The 24,898-nt window shown below is 40.4% G+C and overlaps 1 protein-coding gene and 1 non-coding gene across 2 annotated transcripts in view; one reads left to right on the top strand and one right to left on the bottom strand.

Moving 5' to 3' along the window:
- The window catches only part of IGF2BP3 (insulin like growth factor 2 mRNA binding protein 3), a 144,360-nt gene that overhangs the window by 28,094 nt on the left and 91,368 nt on the right, over positions 1-24,898 (top strand). Inside the window, exon 3 of the mRNA XM_057304091.1 lies at positions 18,898-18,946. Coding sequence (XP_057160074.1) covers positions 18,898-18,946 — 49 coding nt within the window. The remainder of the gene's footprint in view (positions 1-18,897; positions 18,947-24,898) is intronic.
- On the bottom strand, positions 14,823-14,926 carry LOC113267206 (U6 spliceosomal RNA). The gene has a single exon (XR_003320616.2). It is a non-coding gene; the product is annotated as a U6 spliceosomal RNA (small nuclear RNA).

Genomic DNA, 24,898 nt, shown 5'->3' with positions numbered 1-24,898 from the left:
ATTCCTTTGAGAGACTGTCCTCCATGGGTTTCGAGATGTGAGTCACAGGTAGTGTGTTTTGGGGCATAATCACACTGATTATTTTTTTAAAGTATTACTATTTTAAGTAATCTTTATGCCTAACTTGGGGCTTGAACTCAACATCTCAGGATCAAGAGTTGCATGCTCCCCCCACTGAGCCAACCAGGTGCCCCTAAGATTAGAAGCATGATAACTACATTTTAGATTGTCTTGACTGAGCCAGCCAGGCACCCACGATAGGCAGTTTTAAAGTGTCACCTTCTAAAAATGGCCGAAAGTGTAGCTTTTGAGTTTTCTGGCATTTGGGTTTTTTTAGGTTTATTTAGATTTTTACCAACACTGCTCTTGGAAATTTGTCATCTTTTTTTTTTCCCCAGAGTGTAATTGGAAGTAAAAATATAATTTGGAAAGGTGAAATATAGTTACTGAAGTTCTAAAGAAAAAACACAATGAGATTATCATAAAGCTTTTTTTTTTTTTTTTTAAGTTTTATTTAAGTAATCTCTACACCCAACATGGGGCTCGAACTCACAACTTGGAGATCAGGAGTCACATGTTCTCCCAACTGAGCCAGCCGGTGCCCCTATTAAAAAACTTTTTAAATTAAAATACTAATGCTTAATACTTTTAAGATTATTTTATCAAACAGCTATTACATCTAAGCATATTGGGCCCTTGAAAGGACTTCCCCGTAGAAGGGAACTTCTTGAAATATGCTATGCATTGGATGTTTTGTTGTCAGTAGAGTTATTTCTTTCTTTTTTTTTTTTTTTTAAAGATTTTATTTATTTATTTGACAGAGAGAGACAGCCAGTGAGAGAGGGAACACAAGCAGGGGGAGTGGAAGAGGAAGATGCAGGCTCCCAGCGGAGGAGCCCGATGTGGGGCTCGATCCCAGAACACCGGGATCGCGCCCTGAGCCGAAGGCAGACACCCAATGACTGTGCCACCCAGGTGCCCCAGTAGAGTTAGTTCTTATTCATGTCTCATATTAGCTGCTGGATGAAGCCGGATATTTTGGTTACTTTGAAATGATCTACTCTGTTTCGATATGACCTCATTGATCTTCCTCTTTGAAATGTGGATATAAACTAGATAATTTCTAGAATTTTCTCCAGGAGATTAGGATTGATAATATTATGATTATATTGGACAGTTTTCTTGAAGATCTGTGTAAGTGGTTTTTTTCTTTCTCAAATGTCATAAATAGTAGACACCTGAAATTAAGGTAGAAATAGCATGGAAGTTGGAGTTAGAACTTTGAATTTGGCTTTTCGTTTACCTGCTTTTGACCTTGGTTAAAAGAATCTCTTGAGGCTGTTTCCTTAATCTATAAAGTGGGAATATTAATGCCTACTTGGCTTGGTTGTTGGTGTACGGACACAATGAAAATGTATTTCAAGTGCCTGGCATGATCTTTTGCCCTTTAGAAGTCACTGAATAAGTGATATTTTAATTCTCAGTATCATTGCAACTTAAAAATTCTTAAATTGTAATTGTGGCATAAATAGTCTGGAAATGATTACTCTCCCTGGGTGTTGCTGACTTTAATATTGCTACCAGTAGAATGCAACTTTTCATCTGCAGCATCTTTTATTTGTATCAGAATTGGTATAAATGTAAATTGTGTAGAATTGTTGGACCATGTAACAAAGATTCTTTTTATTTTTAATTTTATTTATTTTAAAGATTTTATTTAGGGGAAGCCTGGGTGGCTCAGTTGGTTAAGTGTCTGCTTTCAGCTCAGGTCATGATCGCAGGGTCCTGGGATTGAGTCCTGCATGGGGCTTCTTGCTTAGTGGGGAGTCTGCTTCTTCCTCTGCCTGCCACTCCCCCTGCTTGTGCTCTCTCTCTTTCACACACAAATAAATAAATAAAATCTTTTAAAAAAAGAAATATTTTTTTTTTTATTTGAGAGAGGTGCAGTCCTGTGCATGAGTGGGGGAAGGAGGAGGGGCAGGGGGAGCTGCGCAGTCCCTGCTGAGCAGGGAGCCAGACCTGCAGCTTGATCCCAGAGTCCAGGGATCATGACTTGAGCCGAAGGCAGAGGCTTAACTGCTGAGCCAGGCATCCCCAAAGAATTCTTTTTAAATGAATGGTCCAAATAATTTCATTAATATACGTTGTTACAAGAAAGGTTTTTGTGAATATTCTATATTTGAAATTACACTGTAGTTATTACAGCAAAAAGAATCTTGTACTATCCACCCGAGGCAAGAGGAGACTGTTTTCTTTTCTTTTTTTTTTTTTTTTTTTCTTTCTTTCTTTCTTTCTTTCTTTCTTTCTTTCTTTCTTTCTTTCTTTCTTTCATTTTTTTAATGATTTTTTATTATATTATGTTAGTCACCATACAGTACATCCCCGGTTTCCGATGTAAGGCTCGATGATTCATTAGTTGTGTATAACACCCAGTGCACCATGCAATACGTGCCCTCCTTACTACCCATCACCGGTCTATCCCATTCCCCCACCCCCCTCCCCTCTGAAGTCCTCAGTTTGTTTCTCATAGTCCATAGTCTCTCATGTTTCATTCCCCCTTCTGATTACCCCCCCTTTCTTTATCCCTTTCTTCCCCTACTGATCATCCTAGTTCTTATGTTCCATAGATGAGAGAAATCATATGATAGTTGTCTTTCTCTGCTTGACTTATTTCACTTAGCATTATCTCCTCCAGTGCCGTCCATGTTGTAGCAAATGTTGAGAATTTGTTCTTTCTGATAGCTGAGTAATATTCCATTGTATATATGGACCACAACTTCTTAATCCAGTCATCTGTTGCAGGGCATCTCGGCTCCTTCCACGATTTAGCTATTGTGGACATTGCTGCTATGAACATTGGGGTGCATATGGCCCTTCTCTTCACTACGTCTGTATCCTTGGGGTAAATACCCAGTAGTGCAATGGCTGGATCATAGGGTAGCTCAATTTTTAACTTTTTAAGGGACCTCCACACTGTTTTCCAGAGTGGCTGTACCAACTTGCATTCCCACCAACAATGTAGGAGGGATCCCCTTAAGAGGAGACTGTTTTCTAAAGCGATCTTAGGGGGCACCCAGGTGGCTCAGTGGGTTAAGCGTCTGCCTTAGGTTCAGGTCATGATGCTGGACCCGGGATTGAGTTCCGCGTTGGGCTCCTTGCTCAGCGGGGAGTCTGCTTCTCCCTCTGTCCTTCACCGTGCTTTTGCTCACTCTCTCTCTCAAATAAATAGGTAGAATCTTTAAAAAAAATAAGGCAATCTTAGGACCTTTTAGTATTTCTACAGTATGGAAAATGCTAATGTGGTTGAAAGTAATGTGAGTGAAAAGTGCTTAGGCTTCTTCACTATCAGACAATTTATATAAACTTAAATCATATTTTTCTTCTAAAACTTTTCTCATGTTGTAAGTAGTAACAAGCCCAGGGCTTGATTTTGATGGAATTTGTCGTTTGTGAAGATGGTGACTTCTAGATACTAGAGAGCAGAAAAAAAAAAAAAAGTGGAAATTTCAGAAGTACTACAGTAGAGACAGTAATATAATCTTCCTTACCCATCACCTAGCTTCAAGAATCACCAATTGATGACCAGTCTGGTAACCAGCCTGGTTGGATATCTATGCCCCAATGTCATACCTCCCCTGATTGTTTCTGAAGCAAATGCAAGACAGCAAGTATATTATATTCCAAGTTCTTTACATTGCTTCTCTAAAAGACAAGGACTTAAAAAAAAAAAAAAAGACTGTCGTTTTACTTATAAAAAACATTGGCACTAATGCACTGATAACAGTCCAATTTTTCCCAGTTGTCTAATTGGTGTTTTTGGCAGCCTATATGAATTAGGATTTATGTAAGTTCCATACCTTTGAGATTGGTTGAGATGTCATGGGGCTTTATTTATTTATTTATTTATTTATTTATTTAAAGATTTTATTTTTGAGAGAGTACGAGTGAGCACAAGCAGTGTGGAGAAGCAGAGGGAGAAGCCAACTCCCGTTGAGCAGGAAGCCAGATGTGGGGCTTGATCCCACGGCCCTGAGATCATGACCTGAGCCAAAGGCAAGTGCTTAACCAACTGAGCCACCCAGGCTCCTCTTTCTTTCTTTCTTTCTTTCTTTCTTTCTTTCTTTCTTTCTTTCTTCTTCTTTCCTTCTTTCCTTCTTTCCTTCTTTCCTTCCTTCCTTCCTTCCTTCCTTCCTTCCTTCCTTCCTTCCTTCCTTCCTTCCTTCCTATGTCTACTAGTTTCCTCATCTTTTTTCTTTGATACTTATTAGAAAACTTCCATATTTGTCCTGGAGAATTTTCCAGGGTCTGGATTTTGCTGATGGAGTGTCATTTAACATGTACCTCTGTCCCCAGAGGACTCCATAGGTCTAGACAATTGATCATAGTCAGTGATGCTTTATTATTTTTTTAATTGGTAAACATGTTCTAGGCAAGACATGAGAATGTTTTAATGTCTTGGCCAAGTTGTATTTGTATAAAGGAATAACAGATTCAAGTAGTTTTTTTTCACATGAGTTCAAGTCTATAGATGAGGGAGCATGTTGCACTGAAGTGAAACATAGATTCTTCAACCTATTCTTCCTCAAGTAGGGTAAACATACCTGTTTTTTTTTTAAACCTCACCAGAAAGTAGATTTTTTTTTTCTTTTTTCCTAAAGGATTTTATTTGGCACAGAGAAAGAGACAGAGACAGAGAGTGCAAGCAGAGGGAGCGGCAGGCAGAGGGAAAGGGAGAAGGAGGCTCCCCTCTGAGCTGGGAGCTCGATGCGGGGCTGGATCTCAGGACCCTGAGATCACTGACTGAGCTACCCAAGCGCCCCCTCACCAGAAAGCAAAGTAGCTTATTAAACAGGAAAAAAATGGCTGCTATCAGCCTGGTAGGGTTGCACTGCATTTATATTACTTATTATTTATGCTCCTTGCTGGGAGAAGGATTATCTGCAAAGTAGTATATGGTTGTATCTTAGGAGAAAAGCAAAAGTTGGGTTGTCGAGATACAAGGTATTTCAGACCAACATGTTTGGATCAGACTTATCTACCTTCTTTGTTTTCTTCATACATAAGAATTCTTAAAGACTTACTTATTTTTTAAAATTAGAGAAAGAGCGTGTGAGTGGGGGGAGGGGCAGACGGAGAGGAAAAGGAAGAGGAAGAGAAGCAGATTCCTGGGCATGGAGCCCGACTTGGGGCTCGATCTGATAATGACTGATCATGACCTGAGTTGAAATCAAGAGTCAGATGCTTAACTGACTGAGCCACCCAGGTGCCCCAAGAATTTTTGACTTATGCGAAACTGAGACTTTTCATACTGATTGTCTTGAGCAATTAACAGTTGTTTGCTTATTTTATTGCTTAATTATATAAAATGTTAAAATTAGAAATATAAACCATGTGGGTTGTATAAGTCTACTTCTTAGAAACAAGGCATCTACACTGTTTCTTCAGACTCTCAGATAGTGGGATAATTGTAGTTTCTAAAGTTCATGAGTAGGTGATAGAATTTAATAATGGTAGATGTCGACCTTACTTAAAAAAAAAAACAAACAAAAACCCCAAAAAACAACAAAACCCCAAATCCAAGGATTTAGGATTGGTCTTAGATAAGAACCACAGACAGTTAGTAATAACATAAAATAAAAAGCATTAATGTAGAGATAGCCCTATATTGAAAATACGGCACTCCCCCCTCCCCCCCATACAGCATTTTTAAAAGTTTAGTCTCCTTGGCTCAGTCAGTGGAGCATGTGACTCTTCATCCGGGGTCTTGACTTCGAACCCCACGTTGAGGGTAGAGTTTGCTTAAAAATTTTAGGGACACCTGGGTGGCTCAGTCCATTTGGCATCTGCCTTTGGCTCCGGCCATGATCTTGGGGTCCTGGGATGGAGTCCCGCATTGGGTTCCTTGCTCAGCAGGGATCCTGCTTTTCCCTCTGCCTGCCACTTCCCCTGCTTGTGCTCTCTCTCTGACAAATAAAATAAAATAAAATAAAATAAAATAAAATAAAATAAAATAAAATAAAATCTTAAAAAAAAAGTTTAGTCACCTTAAAACACCTCTCCTTGCAGATACAATTACAGTTTACTTAGTGATGGTGAATTTTAAGTGAGAAGTAAGTATTCCCTATGAAACTTTTTTTCTTGATCCTGACATTCCATTGATAAACAAGTAAAATTTGATCAATTAGTGGTGCCTTCGAGTGTCAAGGATACCAAATTTTAAACAGCTCTGTCCAACTGGAAGATGTAAACTGTGTATGTATGCAATTTTAACTTTCCTAGTAGCCACAGTAAGAAGTAAGAAGTAACCGGTAAAATTAATACTAGTATTTTATACAATTCAATATATCTAAAATTTTAATCTTTTAACATGTGATCAGTATTAAAAACTGTTGAGAAATCTTTTAAGGTTTTATTCATTTATTTTAGAGGGAGCATGAGCAGGGGGAGGAGCAGAGGGAGAGCCACAAGCAGAGTGTGCTGAGTGCAGAGCCTGACATGGGGCTTGATCCCACGACCCCAGGATTGTGACCTGAGCTGAAATCGAGTCGGACGCTTAACTAGCTGAGCCGCCCAGGCACCCCTTTTGAGAAATTTTATATGTTTTTTGTACTAAGTCTTCAAAATCTGTTATATTTTATACTCACAGAACAAATCAATTCAGACTGGACTAGCCATATTTCAAGCCTCATGCAGCTACTGGCCATTCTATTGGACAGAGTTGTTTTAATACAGACAGCTTTTAAAATCACTTTTTAAAAATGAATCTTGCTGGAAAAAATGTATTGGTATTTATAAAATTAACTGGAAAAATATGCGAATGAATAATTTTCTTTGCTTCTTTTGGGGGGGGTGATTAATTTTCAATGTGACTCAAACATATTAGAGATTTTGTATCTGAGTATTCCCTTGTGATCGCCCTAATTTTCCAGGAAGATAGAGGTAATTTGCTAATTTGTGTTAATGTTGTACTTTTGAGTTATACAGGCAGTGAGCTTTTTATTTAAATAGTAACTCCCGATTGTTGCATGTGTTTCTGTGGTTGGTTGAAATACTGGTGGTGACATTTGTGTTTAAAGGCCCAGTTTGAGATTGAGATTGAAGACTACAGAAATCTTTAGTTATTCAGGAATTAAGGATCAGTTTGTGCCCTATTGATTCACCTGTTTTAGAATACTGTTCTGCCGTATTGCCTTGCACAAATCCTAAGGAGGTGTAAGAACTTTGATTATATTCCTCCGTTGATGGGACTTTGTCTCCTACAGGAGAGAGGAGTGTGTATTGGACACATTAGTAATAGGAACAGCACACAGAAGAATCTTTAGCCTTTTTTCGACTCTGCCAGCCTATATGCTTGGCTTTGGTCAAGTTTTCATCGATACACTTACGGCCGTGAGACTCTTCTACGTAGATGAAGATAGGTGTGCAACTTTAGAACATAAATACGCTTGTTTTATTTAAGGGAACTAAAACACGGATGTGGTTCCCATGGGGATCTGGGAGTTCGGGGATGGCAGAAGAATCACTTTAGATTTTCACTTCCAAGTTTTGTTCATTTATTCTTTGTTTAAGCCATGTAGCTTAAACTGCTCATTATGAGCCAGGCAGTTTGCTAAGCACTTGAATATGCAACAGTGAATAAGATAGAAATAATTTAGCCCTCTTGGGACTTGCCCTGTTAAATAGACGTCAGTGGTCCACAGATGTAAGTGTGTGTGAAACCACATTTCTCCAGCCCACCTCAGAGATTCTGATTTAGGAGGTCTGCATTGGGGCCCTGAAATTCTCATTTTCGAAGGCCTCCTGGTTCTAATGTAGATGGTCCATAGACCACACTTGGAATAATATCTCTTTAGCTGTATAGTTGAGGGGACAACATACTTTGTCTTCTTTTCATTTCTTCTATCCAGTATTCAGTTCACTAGGACCTGGCATCCTCTGTAGCTGTTGGTGCAAATATGTGTTTTTTGTCTTTTGTTTTTTTGACCATTCTTGTGACCCCTTGTCAGTCCAGTAAATGGGATTCAGTCTTTAACTGAGATTCTTTTTTTTTTTTTTAAGATTCATTTATTTATCTGACACAGCAAACGAGGGAGCACAGGGTGGGGGGGAGCGGCAGAGGGAGAGGGAGATGCAGACTCCCCGCTGAGCTGGGACCTGGCGGCATGGGGGCTCCATCCCAGGACCCTGAGACCATGATCTGAGCTGAAGACAGGTATTTAACTGACTAAGCCCCCCAGGCGCCCCTTTAACAGAGATTCTTAACTCAAGGTCTACCTGATTTACTCCTAAATCTCCATGTTGCTCCCTCCTTCCTGTTTTTACTGACATTTCTTTAAGACTGCCCTAAAGTGTCCGATTTCTTCTGCTAGACTGTAAAATCTTTGGGGGAGAGAGCACTGATGTTACAGAGTTAGTTAGAACTATTGGAATCTAGAACTGGTTTCTTTTGCTTTATCTTAGGTTATACTACAGGTTGGAAATAAGGCTGATTCCCCCCTTAACAGTAAGTAAGGTTTATTTTATAAAACAAAACCAAAAAAATTGAAAGCCACCCATGATTCTCCCAGCTGGAGTGTGTAATGGTCCCTTTTACTTGGGTCTCTGGGTGCTTCGTAGTTTTCTCCATTTACAAATTTAAGGCTAGATCTTTGAGCACGCTACAGCTTTATATGAGGGAATAATATAAGAAAGAGAATCCTTGAGTCAGAGGTTTTGATAAGAGACTGTCAAGTCAGTAATGAGGCAAGGTTATGCCAATTGCTACTTTTCAACAGTAGTATGTATTAAACTTTTTAAAAATTGAGGTGGACCTTTTAAAGAGCTACTTCTTAAAAAATAATTCATAACTGTATAAAATCAGAAATGATATACATATATGTAAAATATCGAATGCTGTTATTAATACAAATAATTAGCAATATTGAATTTGGCTAGGTTGAACAAGTTCCTTTTTGGGTACAGATTGAATCGGTTGGCGCAGCTGGAATGAAAGTCTGCGGCTGGTACAGAGTGCCTCCAGGTGGTGGGTCAGAGAGGCCACGCTAAACTGCTCTAAGTCCACAGGCTGGCTTGAAACTGGAAACATGACTGGTCCAAATGTGGACCATGTATCCCCACTTCCTTACATAAGAAAACAAGGCCAAAAGAAAGCTGTTACAAGTTAGACTCGGTTTTCTCTTCCTGCCTTCTGCTCGTGTTAATCTGTTAGATTGTGCTTAGAGCCTCAGTCTCTTTTTGAAGTGAGAAATCAGTGCTTTCCTTTGTGTAAGTGTTGGTAGAAAGAAAGGGGTGCAACAGAGCCTTTTGGGGGAAAGAAGATGAAGAAAATGTACATTCAGGATGTGTAGGTAATTTGTACAGAAGGTTACAAGTCTAACACATTTTTGTTTCATTAGGACTTACCTGCGAAATGACTAGCTTCCTGAGCACCTGGGTGCCCGCGTATGCAGTTGTCCTGATATCTTGAGGCAGTTGAGTTAGCCAAGTTTTCAGTATTGTTGCCTTCCTTTCTTGGTATTAATATGTAACTTTGTCCATTTAATGCCAATATTAAGTCTTGATATGTAAATGATCATTGTATGATTTTTGTTTTGTTTTGTTTTTGAAGATTTTATTTATTTATTTGACAGAGACAGACAGGCAGCGAGAGAGGGAACACAAGCATGGGGAGTGGGAGAGGAAGAAGCAGGCTCATAGTGGAGGAGCCCCATGAGGGACTCGATCCCAGGACTCTGGGATCATGCCCTGAGCTGAAGGCAGATGCTTAACGACTGCGCCACCCAGGCGCCCCGATCATTGTATGGTTTAAAGCTGTGGGATAAAGTGAAAATTTTGAATAGGATTAGCGTATATTTGACCTTGAGGGTGTAATAAAAATTACGGCCTATAATCTTTCTGAAGTCATTCGATGTGGTTACGTTGTTAGTTGGATTATAAGTGAAATCAGTGATTGAATCTAGTGTCATTCAGACCGTGGACTCTGGAGCCAAAATGCCCAGAGGTGGGTACTGACCCTGCTTCACATGAGTACTTGGACAGGTTAAACTTACGCTTTGTTTCCTAACCGGTAAAATGCTGACTGTGAGGGTCGAATGAGGTAACAGACACTGTCTTAGGCTGTGTGGCTGCTATTGCAAAATACCACGGATGGGGTGGCTTAAACAACAGACATTTATTCATTACCTTCCTGGAGGCTGGGAAGTCCAAGATAAAGGTGCAGGCAGATTCTTTCGGTTCTTGGTAAGAGTCCTCTCTTCCTGGCCTGTGGAGAGACACCTTCTTGCCTTCTTGGCGTGGCTCATATGGCTTCTCCTCAGCGCGTGCCAGTGAAAGAGCACTGGTCTCTCTTCTTGCAAAGATAGTGATCCTGGGGCGCCCGGCTGGCTTAGTCAGGAGAGCATGCAATTCTTGATCATAGGGTTGTGAGTTGGAGCCCCATGTTCAGGGTAGAGATTACTTTTTAAAAAAATCTTTAAAAAAGTTGGTGGGGGGCTGCCTGGGTGGCTCAGTCAGTTAGGCGTTTGCCTTCAGCTCAGGTCATGATTCCAGGGTCCTGGAATCGAGCCCAGCATTGCGCTCCCTGCTCAGCGGGGAGTCTGCTTCTCTCTCTGCTGCTGCCCCTGCTTGTGTTTGTGCCCTCTCTCGCTCTCTCTCTCTCTGTGTCAAATAAATAAAAATAAAACCTTAAAAAAAAAAAGATAGTAATCCTATGGGAGCTCCATCCCCATGACCTCATCTAACTAAGCCTGAGTACTTTTCCAAAGGCCCAGCTTCCGGTACCATCATGTTGGAGGTTAGGGCTGCAACATAGGAGTTTGGGAAGGGGGGGTGGGGACACACGAGCATTCTGTCCATAACAGCATTTTCTTGTTTATATTCTTACCTGCTGTCAAACTTTACAGTGAAGAAAAGTCGCAAATATGAAAGACACTTGGCAACAATCTAGCAGTCTAAAATTTGAATTAGAAGTAATCTACGTGAATACATGGTTTATTTCTCTTTGAAACAAAATGTCTATTTTCCAGCCGTGGCCTAGGAGCAATGACCAACCTAATAATAATGAGCACTCTAGTGACTAGATTGTGTCTCAGTATATTATTTCTGACTCATAGGGACCATTACTTTACGTAGAAAAAGCTGGTTGTAGAGGAGCTAGGAAGTGTACCAGTTGAACCTGGATTATCATGTCATAACAGAAAGCAGAGGAGCTCTCAGATCATTGGAGTCCTGTCACAAGATGCAGGAGTCAGTACGAAGAAGCTTGCACTGACTGGCCAAAAATTGGGCAATTTTAGCATCAAAAGGAATTAATGCAATGGATTAATACAACCAAAATACCTATGACTTTGTGAATTTATGATGATACTGAAAAAAAAAAATCAACATTTGGTTATCTGAGGAGAATGCCAGAGCACCAACTCATTATTCTGAAAAGTTTGAAATAGCAGTGTCTTTGAACTCCTGGAAAGAGATGGAGATTAGGATTTGCATGAAACTGATTTATTTTGGACATGATTTCAGGAAGCAAGAGTGAGGGAATGGGGAGAGTGTAATGGGAAATTAAGAAAAGCCACTGAAAGGTGCTTTATTGAGATTGCTATAAGGAAATGGGGCCTTAGAGAAATGTATAGAATGCCTCCCAGCTGAGGATGGGCATTTATCTCCTGCCTAGTTCCCTTCCCTTGTAAACGGTGGATTGTCTTGAGCATTTCATCTCTCCTTGCTTCTGGCTCCTCCTGTACTCTTCTGAGGCTTTGAAGAAAGCCTTGAGGTAAAACAGAGATGCGTAAGGTGCGTGCTTAGGGGTGGAAGGAAGCAGGGCAACCTCATTGTGCATGGGCCTGTCTACCACAGCTGTGGATGCAATCGGAGGTGAGTGAGGGGATGTGATAAGGAGCACAAAACCGTCTGCAGAAGGGAAAGAATCAAGTATTTTTTCTGTCCTCACTGTACTGACTATGCTTCAGATTATCCAGATACTTGACAAGGGAAAAGTTGTTCCTGATGGAAGAACTCGAGCTGAATAAAAAATACAGAAGACATGATAAAATGAGAAAACTACTTTCAATCTTGAATGAAATAATGGGTTTAGGCAGTGTTCGTTGGTGATTGCAACATTACGGGAAGACAGAGACAGATATCTCCTGGAAGTACAAGTCACTTTTTCTTTCTTTTTTTAAGTTTCATTTATTTAATCTCTATACCTAACGTGGGGCTTGAACTCAGGACCCTGAGTTCAAGAGTCGGATGCTACTCCAACTGAGCCAGCCAGGCGCCCCCAGTACAGGACACTTCTTGGGATACATTATTGTCTCTCACCAAACAAGCAACAACAACAAAAAACAAATTGAATCTTCACATTGATTTACAGAGGGGACAGAGGAGAATATTAAACACCATCATGGGGCTGGTATTAGCAAAATCCAGGTAGTGAGAAACTATAGGACAAAGACAGGTTTGGGTCGTTCCCTCCCACCACCCAAGTTGCAAGGGAAAAAAAAGGGAAACAATGTGGATTATGAGACTAGAATCATAATCAACCAAATGCAATATATGGCTTTTTTGGGATACTGATTGAAGAAACTTAATTTTTTTTTTTAATTGAAGAACCGTGACTAGATAATTAACGTGAAATTTTTTTTCATTTTTAAGGGCTGATAATAGTATTTTGCCTGGTTAAAATACATTCTATTTATTTTTTTAAAAATTGTTTTTATTTGGGTGAGAGCTCAAGTGGGGGGGGAGGGGCAGAGGGAGATGCAGACTCCCCGCTGAGCAGGGAGCCCAGCATGGGGCCTGATCCCAGGACCCTGAGCTCATGACCTGAGCCTAAAGCAGCTGCTTAACCAGCTGGTGAAGCTTAACTGACGGAGCCACCCAGGGCCCCTTTAAAATCCATTTTAAAAGAGCTACGAGGGGTGCCTGGGTGGCTCAGTCGTTGGGTGCCTGGGTGGCTCAGTCGTTAAGTGTCTGCCTTTGGCTCAGGGCGTGATCCCAGAGACATGGGAGCTTGCTTCTTCCTCTCCCACTCCCCCTGCTTGTGTTCCCTCTCTTGCTGGTTGTCTCTCTGTCAAACAAAGAAATAAAGTCTTTAAAAAAATAAAAGAGCTATGAATATTCATGAATAAAAGGCAGAAGTGATAAATTTGGGATGATGGCTACATCCTAGGAGGCAGGCATTTGGAGTGGGAGAGAAGCATGGGTAGCTTCCATTGTCTTGTTCTAATTATTTGGGCAGGTGGATTCATAGATGCATAATATTTTTATAAAGCATAAAACATTGTATATCAAATTCAACATAGTAAATAATTTATTGAAAATAAAAGGGATACTGTGGATAAAATCCAGAATGAGTACTCATGCAGGATTTGTGACCTATCCACCAAATACATGGCAAAAAGAATGAAGACCTAAGAGATCAAGTCCACATGTGTGTATCTTGCGTGTGTGTGTGTGTGTGTGTTTAGTGTAAGCTTTACACCCAAGGTGGGCATGAACTCACAACCCCAGGATCACAGGTAGCGTGCGCTACTGACTGAGCCAGCCAGGCGTCCCTCCTTAGGATCTTGATAGGAATAAACCAACTGTATAAGGATATTTATTAAACATTTGGAAATAGAAATCTGATATCAAGGAATTTCTGTAAATCACTTTGAGGAGGAATGATGGTTTTATAGTTTCTGTTTCTGTTTAGAGAAGAGTGAAGAGCGTGCTGGTGGCTCTTCTCACTCTTATGAGCTGTAAGAAATTCGTTGGAGGGGCGCCTGGGTGGCACAGCGGTTAAGTGTCTGCCTTCGGCTCAGGGCGTGATCCTGGCGTTGTGGGATCGAGCCCCACGTCAGGCTCCTTCGCTATGAGCCTGCTTCTTCCTCTCCCACTCCCCCTGCTTGTGTTCCCTCTCTCGCTGGCTGTCTCTATCTCTGTCGAATAAATAAATAAAATCTTTAAAAAAAAAAAAAGAAATTCATTGGAAATGCTAGTAGTTTCTGATAGGCTGATCTGTGAGTCTCGTTTTTCTTCCCCAGGTATAGATTATGACAAATTTTAATTTATCAGTTGCGTGCTTCTCAGGTGCCAAGCACTGTTCCAGTTCTGAACACAACAGAGAACGAGATGGCCTAATTAGTTAGTTTCTGTTACAGCGTGTGTATATCCTCTTGTTCCTTAGGTGTGCTTAGGCGGAGGTCGAACCCCAGCTCACTCTGCTGATGGTTAAACTGAACTTGAGTGATTACGTAATCATATTGTAGAAACATACCCATATCGATTTTCTTGACTCTTAACTAGTTAGAATCAAACCCAAATATAACCTGATTTTAAAAAGCTGGGATGGGAATTCAGTGAAGCAGGTGATAGTCCTTTTTTCTTTTTTCTTTTTAAATATGAATGAACTTGATTTGCTTCTATTATTTTTTAAATAGAATTTAAACTTGTTTGTTTAATCTCTACACACAATGTGAGGCTCAAACTCATGACCTTGAGATCAAGAGTCCACGCTGTACTACCTTGAGCCAACCAGGCACCCCTGGATTTACTTGTATTACTAGGGAAAATCTAGAAGCATAATACTGAGAGAAGAAAAAAACCTTGGAAAATTTGGGTACAGTAAATTTATCTATAAAAATAGGGAACACAGGGCGCCTGGGTGACTCGGTCGATTGAGGATCCAGCTCTTGGTTTCTGCTCAGGTCATGATGTCGTGGTGGTGGGGTTGAGCCCCACAGCAGACTCTGCGCTCAGTGGGGAGTCTGCTGGAGATGCGCGTGCATGCGCTCCCCCCCCCCTCCTACTCGCGTGCGCACGTGCTCTCTCAAATAATTCTAAAAAATATGGAACGCTTCACAAATTTGCGTGTCATTCTCGCTCAGGGGCCGGGCTAATCTTTGTGTGTCACTTGAATTGTAGCGTAGTGCTGCGGAAGGGAGCACGCCGGTAGCGGTGTTTAAGTTGTGCATGGCCAGCTCAGTAACGGCCCAGGGGGATGGATGTTCTCAAGTACTTCCGAGAAGTGTGTGTTTCTGTGCTGGATGGTGAGAATTCATGCCTTTGCTTGGGCTCTTTTAACGTGGAGCCTTTTGGCTCTTGGACTGTTGAGAAGGGAGCATGGGGGTTAGGAGAAACGTTAAGGTACGTTACTGGTAAGTGGGAAAGAACAACTCTAGATGTGAAAACACTACATGAAAACAGTGATTGTCTGATATTTGTCTAAAATGAAACTTGAGTGAATCAGATAATGGAAATTGGATGGCCATTTAAGGGAAATAATTATTTTGGAGTAACTTCCAATAAGTAAATGGGCATTGGATATACGTTTTGAAGAATATGTCGGGAAAACATGGCTAATGGATTACTTTCTAATGTACGTACAAAAGATGGTTTTCTAATTAAAGAATTTCATGGGAGCCCTGTGAAGTGGTATTTATTTTTGTGATATGAATAATCACCTGCTAGTTGACCTAAACTCTGTATGTACCCTTATATGTGTACTTTTGAGGAAAAATTTCGATAATATATATAGCAAGGAAAGAGTCAATGGGGATGAATACTTAAGTTTCTTTTTTTTTTTTTTTTTTTTTTAAGATTTTATTTATTTAACAGAGAGAAAGCCAGCGAGAGAAGGAACACAAGCAGGGGGAGTGGGAGAGGAAGAAGCAGGCTCCCAGCAGAGGAGCCCGATGTGGGGCTCGATCCCAGAGTGCTGGGATCACACCCTGAGCTGAAGGCAGACGCTCAACGACTGAGCCACCCAGGCGCCCCGAATACTTAAAGTTTCTTAACACTGCGCTAATTCTTACTGACGGGTGCTTCAATAAAACTTTGTACTTGGAGGGGCGCCTGAGTGGCTTAGTCGGTTAAGTGTCTGCCTTTGGCTCAGGTCACGATCTCAGGGTCCTGGGATTGAGCCCTGAGTCAGGCTGCCTGCTCAGTGGGGAACCTGATTCTCCCTCTTCCTTTCATGCCCCCTCCATGCTCTCTCTCTTTTGCTCTGCTCTGCACTCTCTCTTGCTCTGTGCTCTCTCTCTTGCTTTGCTCTCTCTTGCTCTGCTCTCTCTGTCTTGCTCTGCTCTTTCTCTTGCTCTGCTCTCTTGCTCTGCTCTTTCTCCTTCAAATAAAATCTTAAAAAAAAAAAAACAACCCACAAAACTTTGTACTTGCATGTGTGTAGTAAATTTTACTTCCTTGGTTACCCAGGGTAAATATTACACAATGTTGAGTAACTTTTCTGCTAGCTAAAGCAATATATAGCGATTGTGTAATTTGTATATTAGACCTCTTAGCAGTGTGTGTATTTGTGTGTGTGTGTCGTGGGGGTGGTTTCTGGGTGTGGAGCTCAACTTGTGGCCCAAACTCATAACCCAGAGATCAAGACCAGAGCTGAGATGGGGAGTCTGTCGCCTGACTGGGCCACACAGATGCCCCACTCTAGCGTATTTTTAAAGGCTTTTTACGGGAAGTACAAAACTTATCCAAAAGCAGAGATACAGTATGTGTCCTGCAGCTTTAGCATTTGTTAGCACATGAGTTATTTTCAAACAGATCTCAGACTTAGCATTTCATGTGTAAATTCTGAGACTGAGGTGGTGGTTGAAATTTTTTTTTTAAGATTTTATTTATTTGACAGAGAGGGACACAGCGAGAGAGGGAACACAAGCAGGGGGAGTGGGAGAGGGAGAAGCAGGCTTCCCACTGAGCAGGGAGCCCGATGGGGACTCGATCCCAGGACCCTGGGATCATGACCTGAGCTGAAGGCAGACCCTTCACGACTGAGCCACCCAGGCGCCCCTGAAAATTTTTTTTCTTAAATTGACATTCTTACCATCTCTTTGATATATTGTCCCTGATGACTGTGCTTTGTTTTACTGTCACATGAAAATACTGTAAAACTGCTTTTTCCTTCCTCCTCAGTTTATGGTTACAGACAGGATGTACCTGAGTTTGGCTAATCTACATGTTCTTTATAGTTCCCTAAGGGTTCGGAGGTATCTGGGCTTCACTTGTTCTTCTGCTTAGAGGGGAGTGCAAGACAGAGGACTAGGTTATGAATGTGGTCTGAGTTGTGTTTCGCTGTGTTACTTCAAAATAAGTGGATTATTTGACCAGGAAAGGGAAACTTCTAATTTTAGAAGTTAAGTAATTTAATTATTTCCCTTGATATGTTAAGCCCAATTGCTAATTTTTTTTAATAGCTAGTTGACTATAAATTCCTTCCCTTCTAAGTGGGTGATTTTGTGTGTGGCACCTGTATTACAATCTCATAATTAATATCTCTTCCTCCCTCTCTCCCTCTGACAGCATTGAAGGAAGGGGTAGAAGAAGAGAGGATATATGCAATATATTAAATATTACTGTATATAATTGATATTATGTAACCTATGTATTTATATATATGGGCATTTGAACTAAGGTCAGGGATATTTTGGGGGGTAATGCAAACTTAATCAGAATGGTTAATAATTACACATACAATGAGTTAGGCAATATCCAAACAATTTACACACATAGATATAATGCCAAAGAGTTGAATGTATGACACGATGATTCGTACATGTAAGATGCTGAGACATTTGGAATTATATTAGGTGTCAGTAAAACCATCCTAGGAAAGAAGTGTTTTGTATATGTAACAAGTGAATGTAAAGAATGCTAAATAACTCGAGTAGCAAGTTTGAGTAGGTAAAGAGACAAATTGATGGCGTTTTTGACTGGTAAAGAGAGGATGCACATTTCCAAATGCCAGCCAGAATTATTTCAGTTGAAAGGTTTTAGGCCTAACAAAAATGCCATAGACTTGATGAAAGCAGAAGTCTTAGATAACTTACTTTTGAGCGTTATGCAGTGACACTAGGGACTATCAGTTTAGGTGTACTCCATAAGTAATACCTAGCTACATGTTTCACTAAAGATCTTTTATGTAAACTACTCGTTCGAAAATTCAGACTTATTTTTTAAGTTTTTATTTTAATTTGAGTTAGTTAACATACAGTGTTAGTAAGGTCGGTCAGGGATTTTTAATGTTTTCTGTACTTGGTAGGCTGAAACTTGTGGACCTCATAGGATGTTTTTCAATGCATAACAAAATACATAGGATTGTGAAGGAGATCACTTATTTTGAAATGCAGTCAGCAAAATGTTCAAACTCATAGTAAATATGTACTGCTTAACATAATAAGTTCTGGCAACACATCTGAATTTCACAGCAATGGGTGTAGGATAAAAATCTGCAGCAAGTTAATGTGATATGAAAATATCTGATGTATATTAATGTCAGAATTACAAGTCATGTGATTCTACTGTGGTTTAATGCCAACATTCACAATTAAAGGAGGTACTAAATTTCAGGGGTAGTGAAAATAAATAGGTGATTTTTATCCCCCCATCTAGGTTCCCTGAATCTATCTATGGACCCCTCAGATTAAGAATATCTGTAGTTTGGATTTGTGTGGGTCCTGGTATGCTTCACTTGAGGCTTGAGGGTTTGAATTTAGAACATAGTCACCAGATGAAATGTTTCTCGAATATTATAATTTTAAAAAGCCAATTTTAGGGGCTCCTGGCGGGCTCAGTCAGTAGAGCATGCAACTCTTGATCTTGGGGTTTGTAAGTTTGAGCCTCACCTTGGTTGTAGAGATTACTTAGAAAAACTTCAAAACTAATTTTAGTGGCTTTTAAAATAAACCGTAATAATCCAATGATGAAGGATCTCCAGATGGTCTTAATGTGATCCTGTGATCAACTTGGTCTCCTTTTTCCTCCTTGGGCTGCATTTTCTTATTATACATTGGTTTGTATGTAGTTAATAAAAAGTTAGTATGTTAAATACCTTCAAGAAATCCATGTTGGCTATTTGTCTTTTGCTTTTATATTTTTTTTTCATAAAACATTTTAATTCTTCTGCAGGATCCGGAAACTTCAGATACGGAATATCCCGCCTCACTTACAGTGGGAGGTAAGAATTTACATATATAAAGTTAAGATTTCTGTATCTAAGCTTACTGTTGTTAGTTTTTCCAAGCACTTTTTTCCTTCCCCCAACTCTGGGTTCTGCTAGAACACAAAATTCTTATGTATTGTCTGTCTTGCTGTGTGTGGCCTTTTTTCGCAGGGGCATATAGTATCTCTGTTTAAAAAAAAAAAAATCTGCTCTTTGATATACTTTGGGTAATTTTCCTCAGTCAGTTGCATCCTAACAGAATCTTGTTTGAGATCTTTCTGATGAGTTCACCAGTTATATTTAAATATGAAGTTACCTCCTTAGCAGAATTTTTAAAGTCATATACCTGCTACTTATGCTTTATTTTAAAATGTTAATTCTGCTTTCTTTTGCTCAGATGGTGGCACTGTAGTGACTGTGTATAAACAAACTATTTAGCACAATCGAATAGCCATTGTCAGTAATTTGCCAAAGCATCATAATGATGTCCTGGTGAGAATTTGAGACACCAGTGGTTGAAGAGATTTAAAAAAATGTTGCATCTTCCTAATGATGGAAGCTGCAAATTCTTAAAACTTACCTTGGAGGGGTGGTGTGGGGAAAACTGCTCAGCTTTTATATGTATTTTCTAATACAAAAATCAAGGGTAGCTGTCGTGGTGTGTTTCACATTAGTCTTCTGAAAGGACATTTGATGAGTCAGTCACTAAACCCCAAACCTTCACCGAAATGCAAAATATGGTTGAAAGGTTTGGCGGTGAATTAAGGCAGGTTGGTCTGAGGTGTGATTCTCCCAGGGTCCCAGATAGTAACAAATCACGTATGCTCGTAATATTCTATAGAGCATTTATTTTCAGAACAATATACTGATTTTAATCTTTGCTTGAGGGGTCGTTTCTTCGGCATATGCTAAATATTTTCCAAGTTATATGATATATAAAAAATACATTTTTGTAGATGGAAGCAGTGACTTTTAAGATTAAACCAAAGGCATTTTCTTGTTTTAGATTAATACTTGTTTGGGAAGTTCAGTAGTTTGGAGGATGTGTACTCAAATCAAGTGTTGTGCTAATCAAGGTTACTGATTTAGTGCCACTATTTTATTTTTATTTATTGATTTATTTCTTTGATCCCCCTATTTTAACATGGTCCGTGTTAAACATGATTTTTGGTTTAAGAATCAAATCTCGTATAATGTAGCTTTCAATGAATAGTCAGATGGTAGCGGCCAGTTTTAAAAAGTCAATTATAGGAGTACTAGCATATCAGATACGGGCAAGTGGCAGTTCTCTTTTAATTCATTCGTAGTATGTCTTCAAATTTAGATTGCAGTAGCTTCTGAAGCATTTACTTTGTTGTATTTTTGGTGGCTTCTCAAGCTTTTAGTTTACTGTATTCTTTCTCATTCTGGGTAAAATTAAATTCGTGAGAATAAATATTTATTTGCCATGTCCAGCTTTTTCTTAACTTTTATATTTCATTTTACCCTCCTCCTAATCCTTTGAGGTAAGGTGAAGTTGGGGACGTTATCTCTGTTTTCAGATGGGCAAATATGGGCACACAGGATTCGAAAAATAAGCAAGAACTAATACTGAATTGTAAGACGCTTAGAACTAGACTTTGAAACTCTTATTTGATCTTAAATGTTTTGGAATGTTTGAAATACTAATAACAAATTACTGAAGGCTTGTCAGGAGTAGAATGAGCTCTTGGGATGTTTCCTTTTACTTGAAGACTTGAATGAGCGCCATCTGTTACTTCCTTTTTGAGACGAGTCACTTTGTATAATGTTTTATTTGTACACACTGGGTATGCTGGCTGTCTTGTGCCAAAGCCTTATAGACATTGAGAATTTTGGATTTAAAGGTCCAGATTCCCTTTCTACTGGAGGGATTAAACTTTGAATCCACTCGTTAATCTTAGATTCACTGACAATAATGGCCAAACATTTGTGCCTCCTGATTGGATGCAGTGAAGAAATACACAGAAACATGGGTGAAATATTCTTACGTTAAAAAAAAAAAAAAAAAAAAGAGAGAGAGAGAGATTTGACTGGTTTCAATTTCAGTCTAACTTTGAATCACCAAAAATATAGACAATAGAAGAACAACTTTAAATGATGCCATGAAGGTACACCCAGTCAAGTCCAGAATATGAGGCATTCCACAGGACGTGAGATGCTGTTCTAGTCAGACAACGGCATGTTAAAAGGGAGGACGACTGTTAGGGACTACGACCTAAAGGGATAACAAACAAGCATATACTTAGAGTAAATTATTTGTGAGTCATGTCAATACTCCTTTGAAGCAGCATTAAGTATCTAGAAAAACCTTACTAGTTTTTTCAGGTGGCTTTTGGGGTCAGGCTTGGAATTGGGTCCCAGCTCCACTAGTGTCTAGTTGGTGATCTCTGAGCAGGTTTTACAACTTTTCTGAGTCTCATTTTCTTCATTTCTGACCTGAGGATGATGATCGCAGCCACCTCGTTGGGGTGCTATGAACAGTAATAGGATGATGTATGCTGAAGCCCTCAAAAATGTGTGGTACATATAAGTGCACACTACATTTTAGCTAGGACGTGAGCAACAAATTCGCCTTCTCTTTTTTAAAAAAATATTTTTTTAAAATTAAAAAATTTTTTTAAAAAAGATTTTATATATTTATTTGACAGAGAGAGAGAGAGCACAAGCAGGGGGAGCAGGAGAGGGAGAAGCAGGCTCCCCGCTGAGCAGGGAGCCCGATGGAGGGCTTGATCCCAGGACCATAGGATTGTGACCTGAACGTTTAACCGATTGAGCCACCCAGGCACCCCCAAATTCACCTCCTCTTAACCTTACATTCCGGTGCTTGTCTCAGTCAGGTCCAACCTGGAGCCCAGAAAACGTTAGGTATTTCGCCAGGGGAAATTGAGTGTAAAGGGATACACAGGTGCTAGAGGACTGAAAGGGCACAAAGGGCATCCAGAGGTGGTGACTGCAGGGAATGGCTACCACTCTGAAGGCTGAGGGGTCAAACGAAGAGGTTGAGATTATCACATCTTCAAAACTTGGAGGGAGAGCCCTGAGTAGTTGAGACTCAGAGCAAGGGTTGTGGCTGGTGCCTGGGGTGGGGGAGAAGGGAGGTGATGAAGCTGGTTCTGGGAGTGCCCATGGCAGCTAGAGACTGAAACGTACTGCTGATAGGAACAGCTGATAAACGGGAAAGAGCCTGTCCTGTCTCCTCATTCCTGTCTTCCAGTCTCTGAAACAAACAGGCAACTGTGGGCAAAGGAGTGATACAGGGAACAGAGTCCTAGCATTGAAAAGTTGAAAGGTCTGGAACCACGAGCTTAATATTCACTCAGAGTTCTCCTTTTTTTTTTTTTTTTTAAGTTTTCTTTTTTTAAATTCATTTGAGAGAGAGCATGAGCTGGGGGGAGGGGCAGAGGGAGGGGGAGAAGCAGGCTCCCCACTGAGCAGGGAGCCCGATGCGGGGCTCCATCCCAGAACCCTGGGATCATGACCTGAGCCGAAGGCAGATGCTTAACTGACTGGGCCACCCAGGCGCCCTTCAGTCAGAGTTCTAACCCGGAAATGAAAATTCCTCCCCTGTTCTGCCAGTCAAGCCATTTTCTGAGAGGTCACTGAAGATGAAGCGGAATCTGGGACCATGGCAGAAACGCTGAATGGGATGGTCTGTGGCATTTTTATCAGATCTGTAGCTGGATTAATTATTTCATTCCACTGTGGTATTTTTTTATTTTATATTTGTATTCATGTCTTGTTAATATTTTCTTTATACCGCCGTGTACTGAATGATCAGAAGGGGATTCCTTTCGGGTGCTCTGTGTAGTGTATCTTGCGTGCTGCAAGCAGGGGTTAAACAGTTTCTAACCATGTAGTTTTGGACGATGTCAAAGTACTCAAGGACGCTGGATTGGCCAACTGTTTCACTACTTAAGTGTTTGTTTTCGGCAGATAAAAATATGAGGAAGCTAACTTTTTGAAGGACATGCTGCTGGACAATTCGGTGGTTTTGTTTTTCTCCAAGTATGTGGAATGTAGAAGGAGAATAGGAGAAATTGTTGCTTTTCTACCTCCCATCCCCTTGCCTGAGGTATTTGAAGAGAAGATTTTGGTGTGACCAGAATGATAGAAGGGTCACAAATCCTTAGCACACATGTTCACCTCCTTCAGTGTATCTGAGGACCCAGGTCTGCTGGCCAGCAGCATGTGTGCTAAGGATTTGAGGGGGTACCTTCTGCACAAACAACACAGAGTCCCATCAGTACACTTCACTTTCAGCACCTTTGAGAACATGGTTTCTTCTTACTCAGGGTCTTAGATGGGCCCCATTTCCTAAATTTAAGGAATGTCTTTCTGCATTTAACAAATATATTGCCAAGGCCTTAAGAAAGGACTTATCAAAGAAAGTTTTTCCTATTCTCGTTGCGTTAATATTGCTCTCCAATCTAAATAATCAAAACTCCTAGTAAGTACTCACAGAAATGTCAGAAGGACTACCTTCTCTGAAAGAAACATTAAGACTCATTAGTTATGTAAATATAATGTTCTAAAGGGTAAGTTAGGGTCTCATTTTGGGGTTGGACAATAAAAGTAGAGTGATGTTTCCCAGAGTTCACTGTCTGGGAGAATAGTCTGAGCTAGTGAGTCATCTTCGTCTGAGGGGGTTCTACATGACGAGGCCCTACATGACATCACCCAAGACTGAAGCCACCACATTTTCGCCCGCCTTCCCTCCCTCCTTCTTCCTTCTTTCCTTTCAGATTTTATTTATTTGAGAGTGAGAGAGCATGAGAGAGAGCATGAGCTGGGGGGAGGGACAGAGAGAGAGGGAGAAGCAGACTCCCCGCCATCCCAGGACCCTGAGATCATGACCTGAGCCGAAGGCAGATGCTTAACCACCTGAGCCATCCAGGCGTCCCACCACTATATCTTTTAAGACAAAGATTTTGAATATGTGGTCTGACAAATATTTAGGAGGATTGCATACTTCGATATCACAGTCTGGGTAGAAAATCCAGAATGTATTTTGGCTTTACCTCAAGGATTGGCTATCCAATTTTTCCTGGACTTGACTGAGCTGGGAAGATAAGTATCTTGGGAAGAAACTCTGAAGAGATTTCCACAGTGTAAGATCTGTTTCTGCCATATGTGTAGTCTGGTGGGATTGAGTAGAGGAAGCAGAAGCTGTGTCATGGGCTAAATGCAGGGGGTAAAGGGAGTTTCTTTATAACTAAAGCATTCTCCATTTGCATCCAGCCTTCTGACATATATGAGTTGGTCTCTGGTTCTTGACATGGAAAGCAAGTAACCAGTGTACTAAAAATGAAAAACCAAAGCCGTAAGTTGGAAATAGCCACATAAAATACTGTTTGGTTTTCTTCTAAGAGCAGAGTTACCTTATGATTTCTTATTTTTTCTTTTAAAGATTTATCCATTTTAGAGAAGGAGAGTGCACGCAAGTGCATGAGTGGGGGGGAGGGGCAGAGGGTGAGCCTCTTCGAGCAGATTCTTTGCTGAGCTCAGAGCCTGACCTGTAGCCCAGTCCCATGACCCGTGAGATCACAGCCTGAGCCAAGACCAAGCAAGAGTCGGATGCTCAACCGACTGAGCCACTCAGGCGCTCCTTAATGATTTCATTTAAAGATCTTTTCGGTGCTTCTGTATGTGCTTGAAGCAATTTTTGGAAGTATGTCTTGTAGGAAATCTTAGGAGGCTCTTCTTTTGCAGGGCCATTGTATTTCCTTGACAGAACACTGTATTTAGTGTTTGGCTGGTGTGTTTTGAACCTAGCTCCTAGTAACCAGCTTGGAGAAAGTTGACTTCTAGGATATAGGGAAAGTTAGAACTTTCTTGGCTTCCTTTGTGATTAAAAGAAGTTTATTCCTTTGTAGTTTGGTGGTGGGGAGAGTTGTTAATAATAAGACATAGTAGGGGGTGGTAGCAGAACTTTCCTGTGAATTACAT

This window comes from Ursus arctos, unplaced genomic scaffold (genome assembly GCF_023065955.2).
Source record: "Ursus arctos isolate Adak ecotype North America unplaced genomic scaffold, UrsArc2.0 scaffold_3, whole genome shotgun sequence".
NCBI lineage: Eukaryota > Metazoa > Chordata > Mammalia > Carnivora > Ursidae > Ursus > Ursus arctos.
The sequence above is the reverse complement of the archived record's forward strand: the minus strand, read 5'-3'. Positions and strand labels throughout refer to the sequence as shown.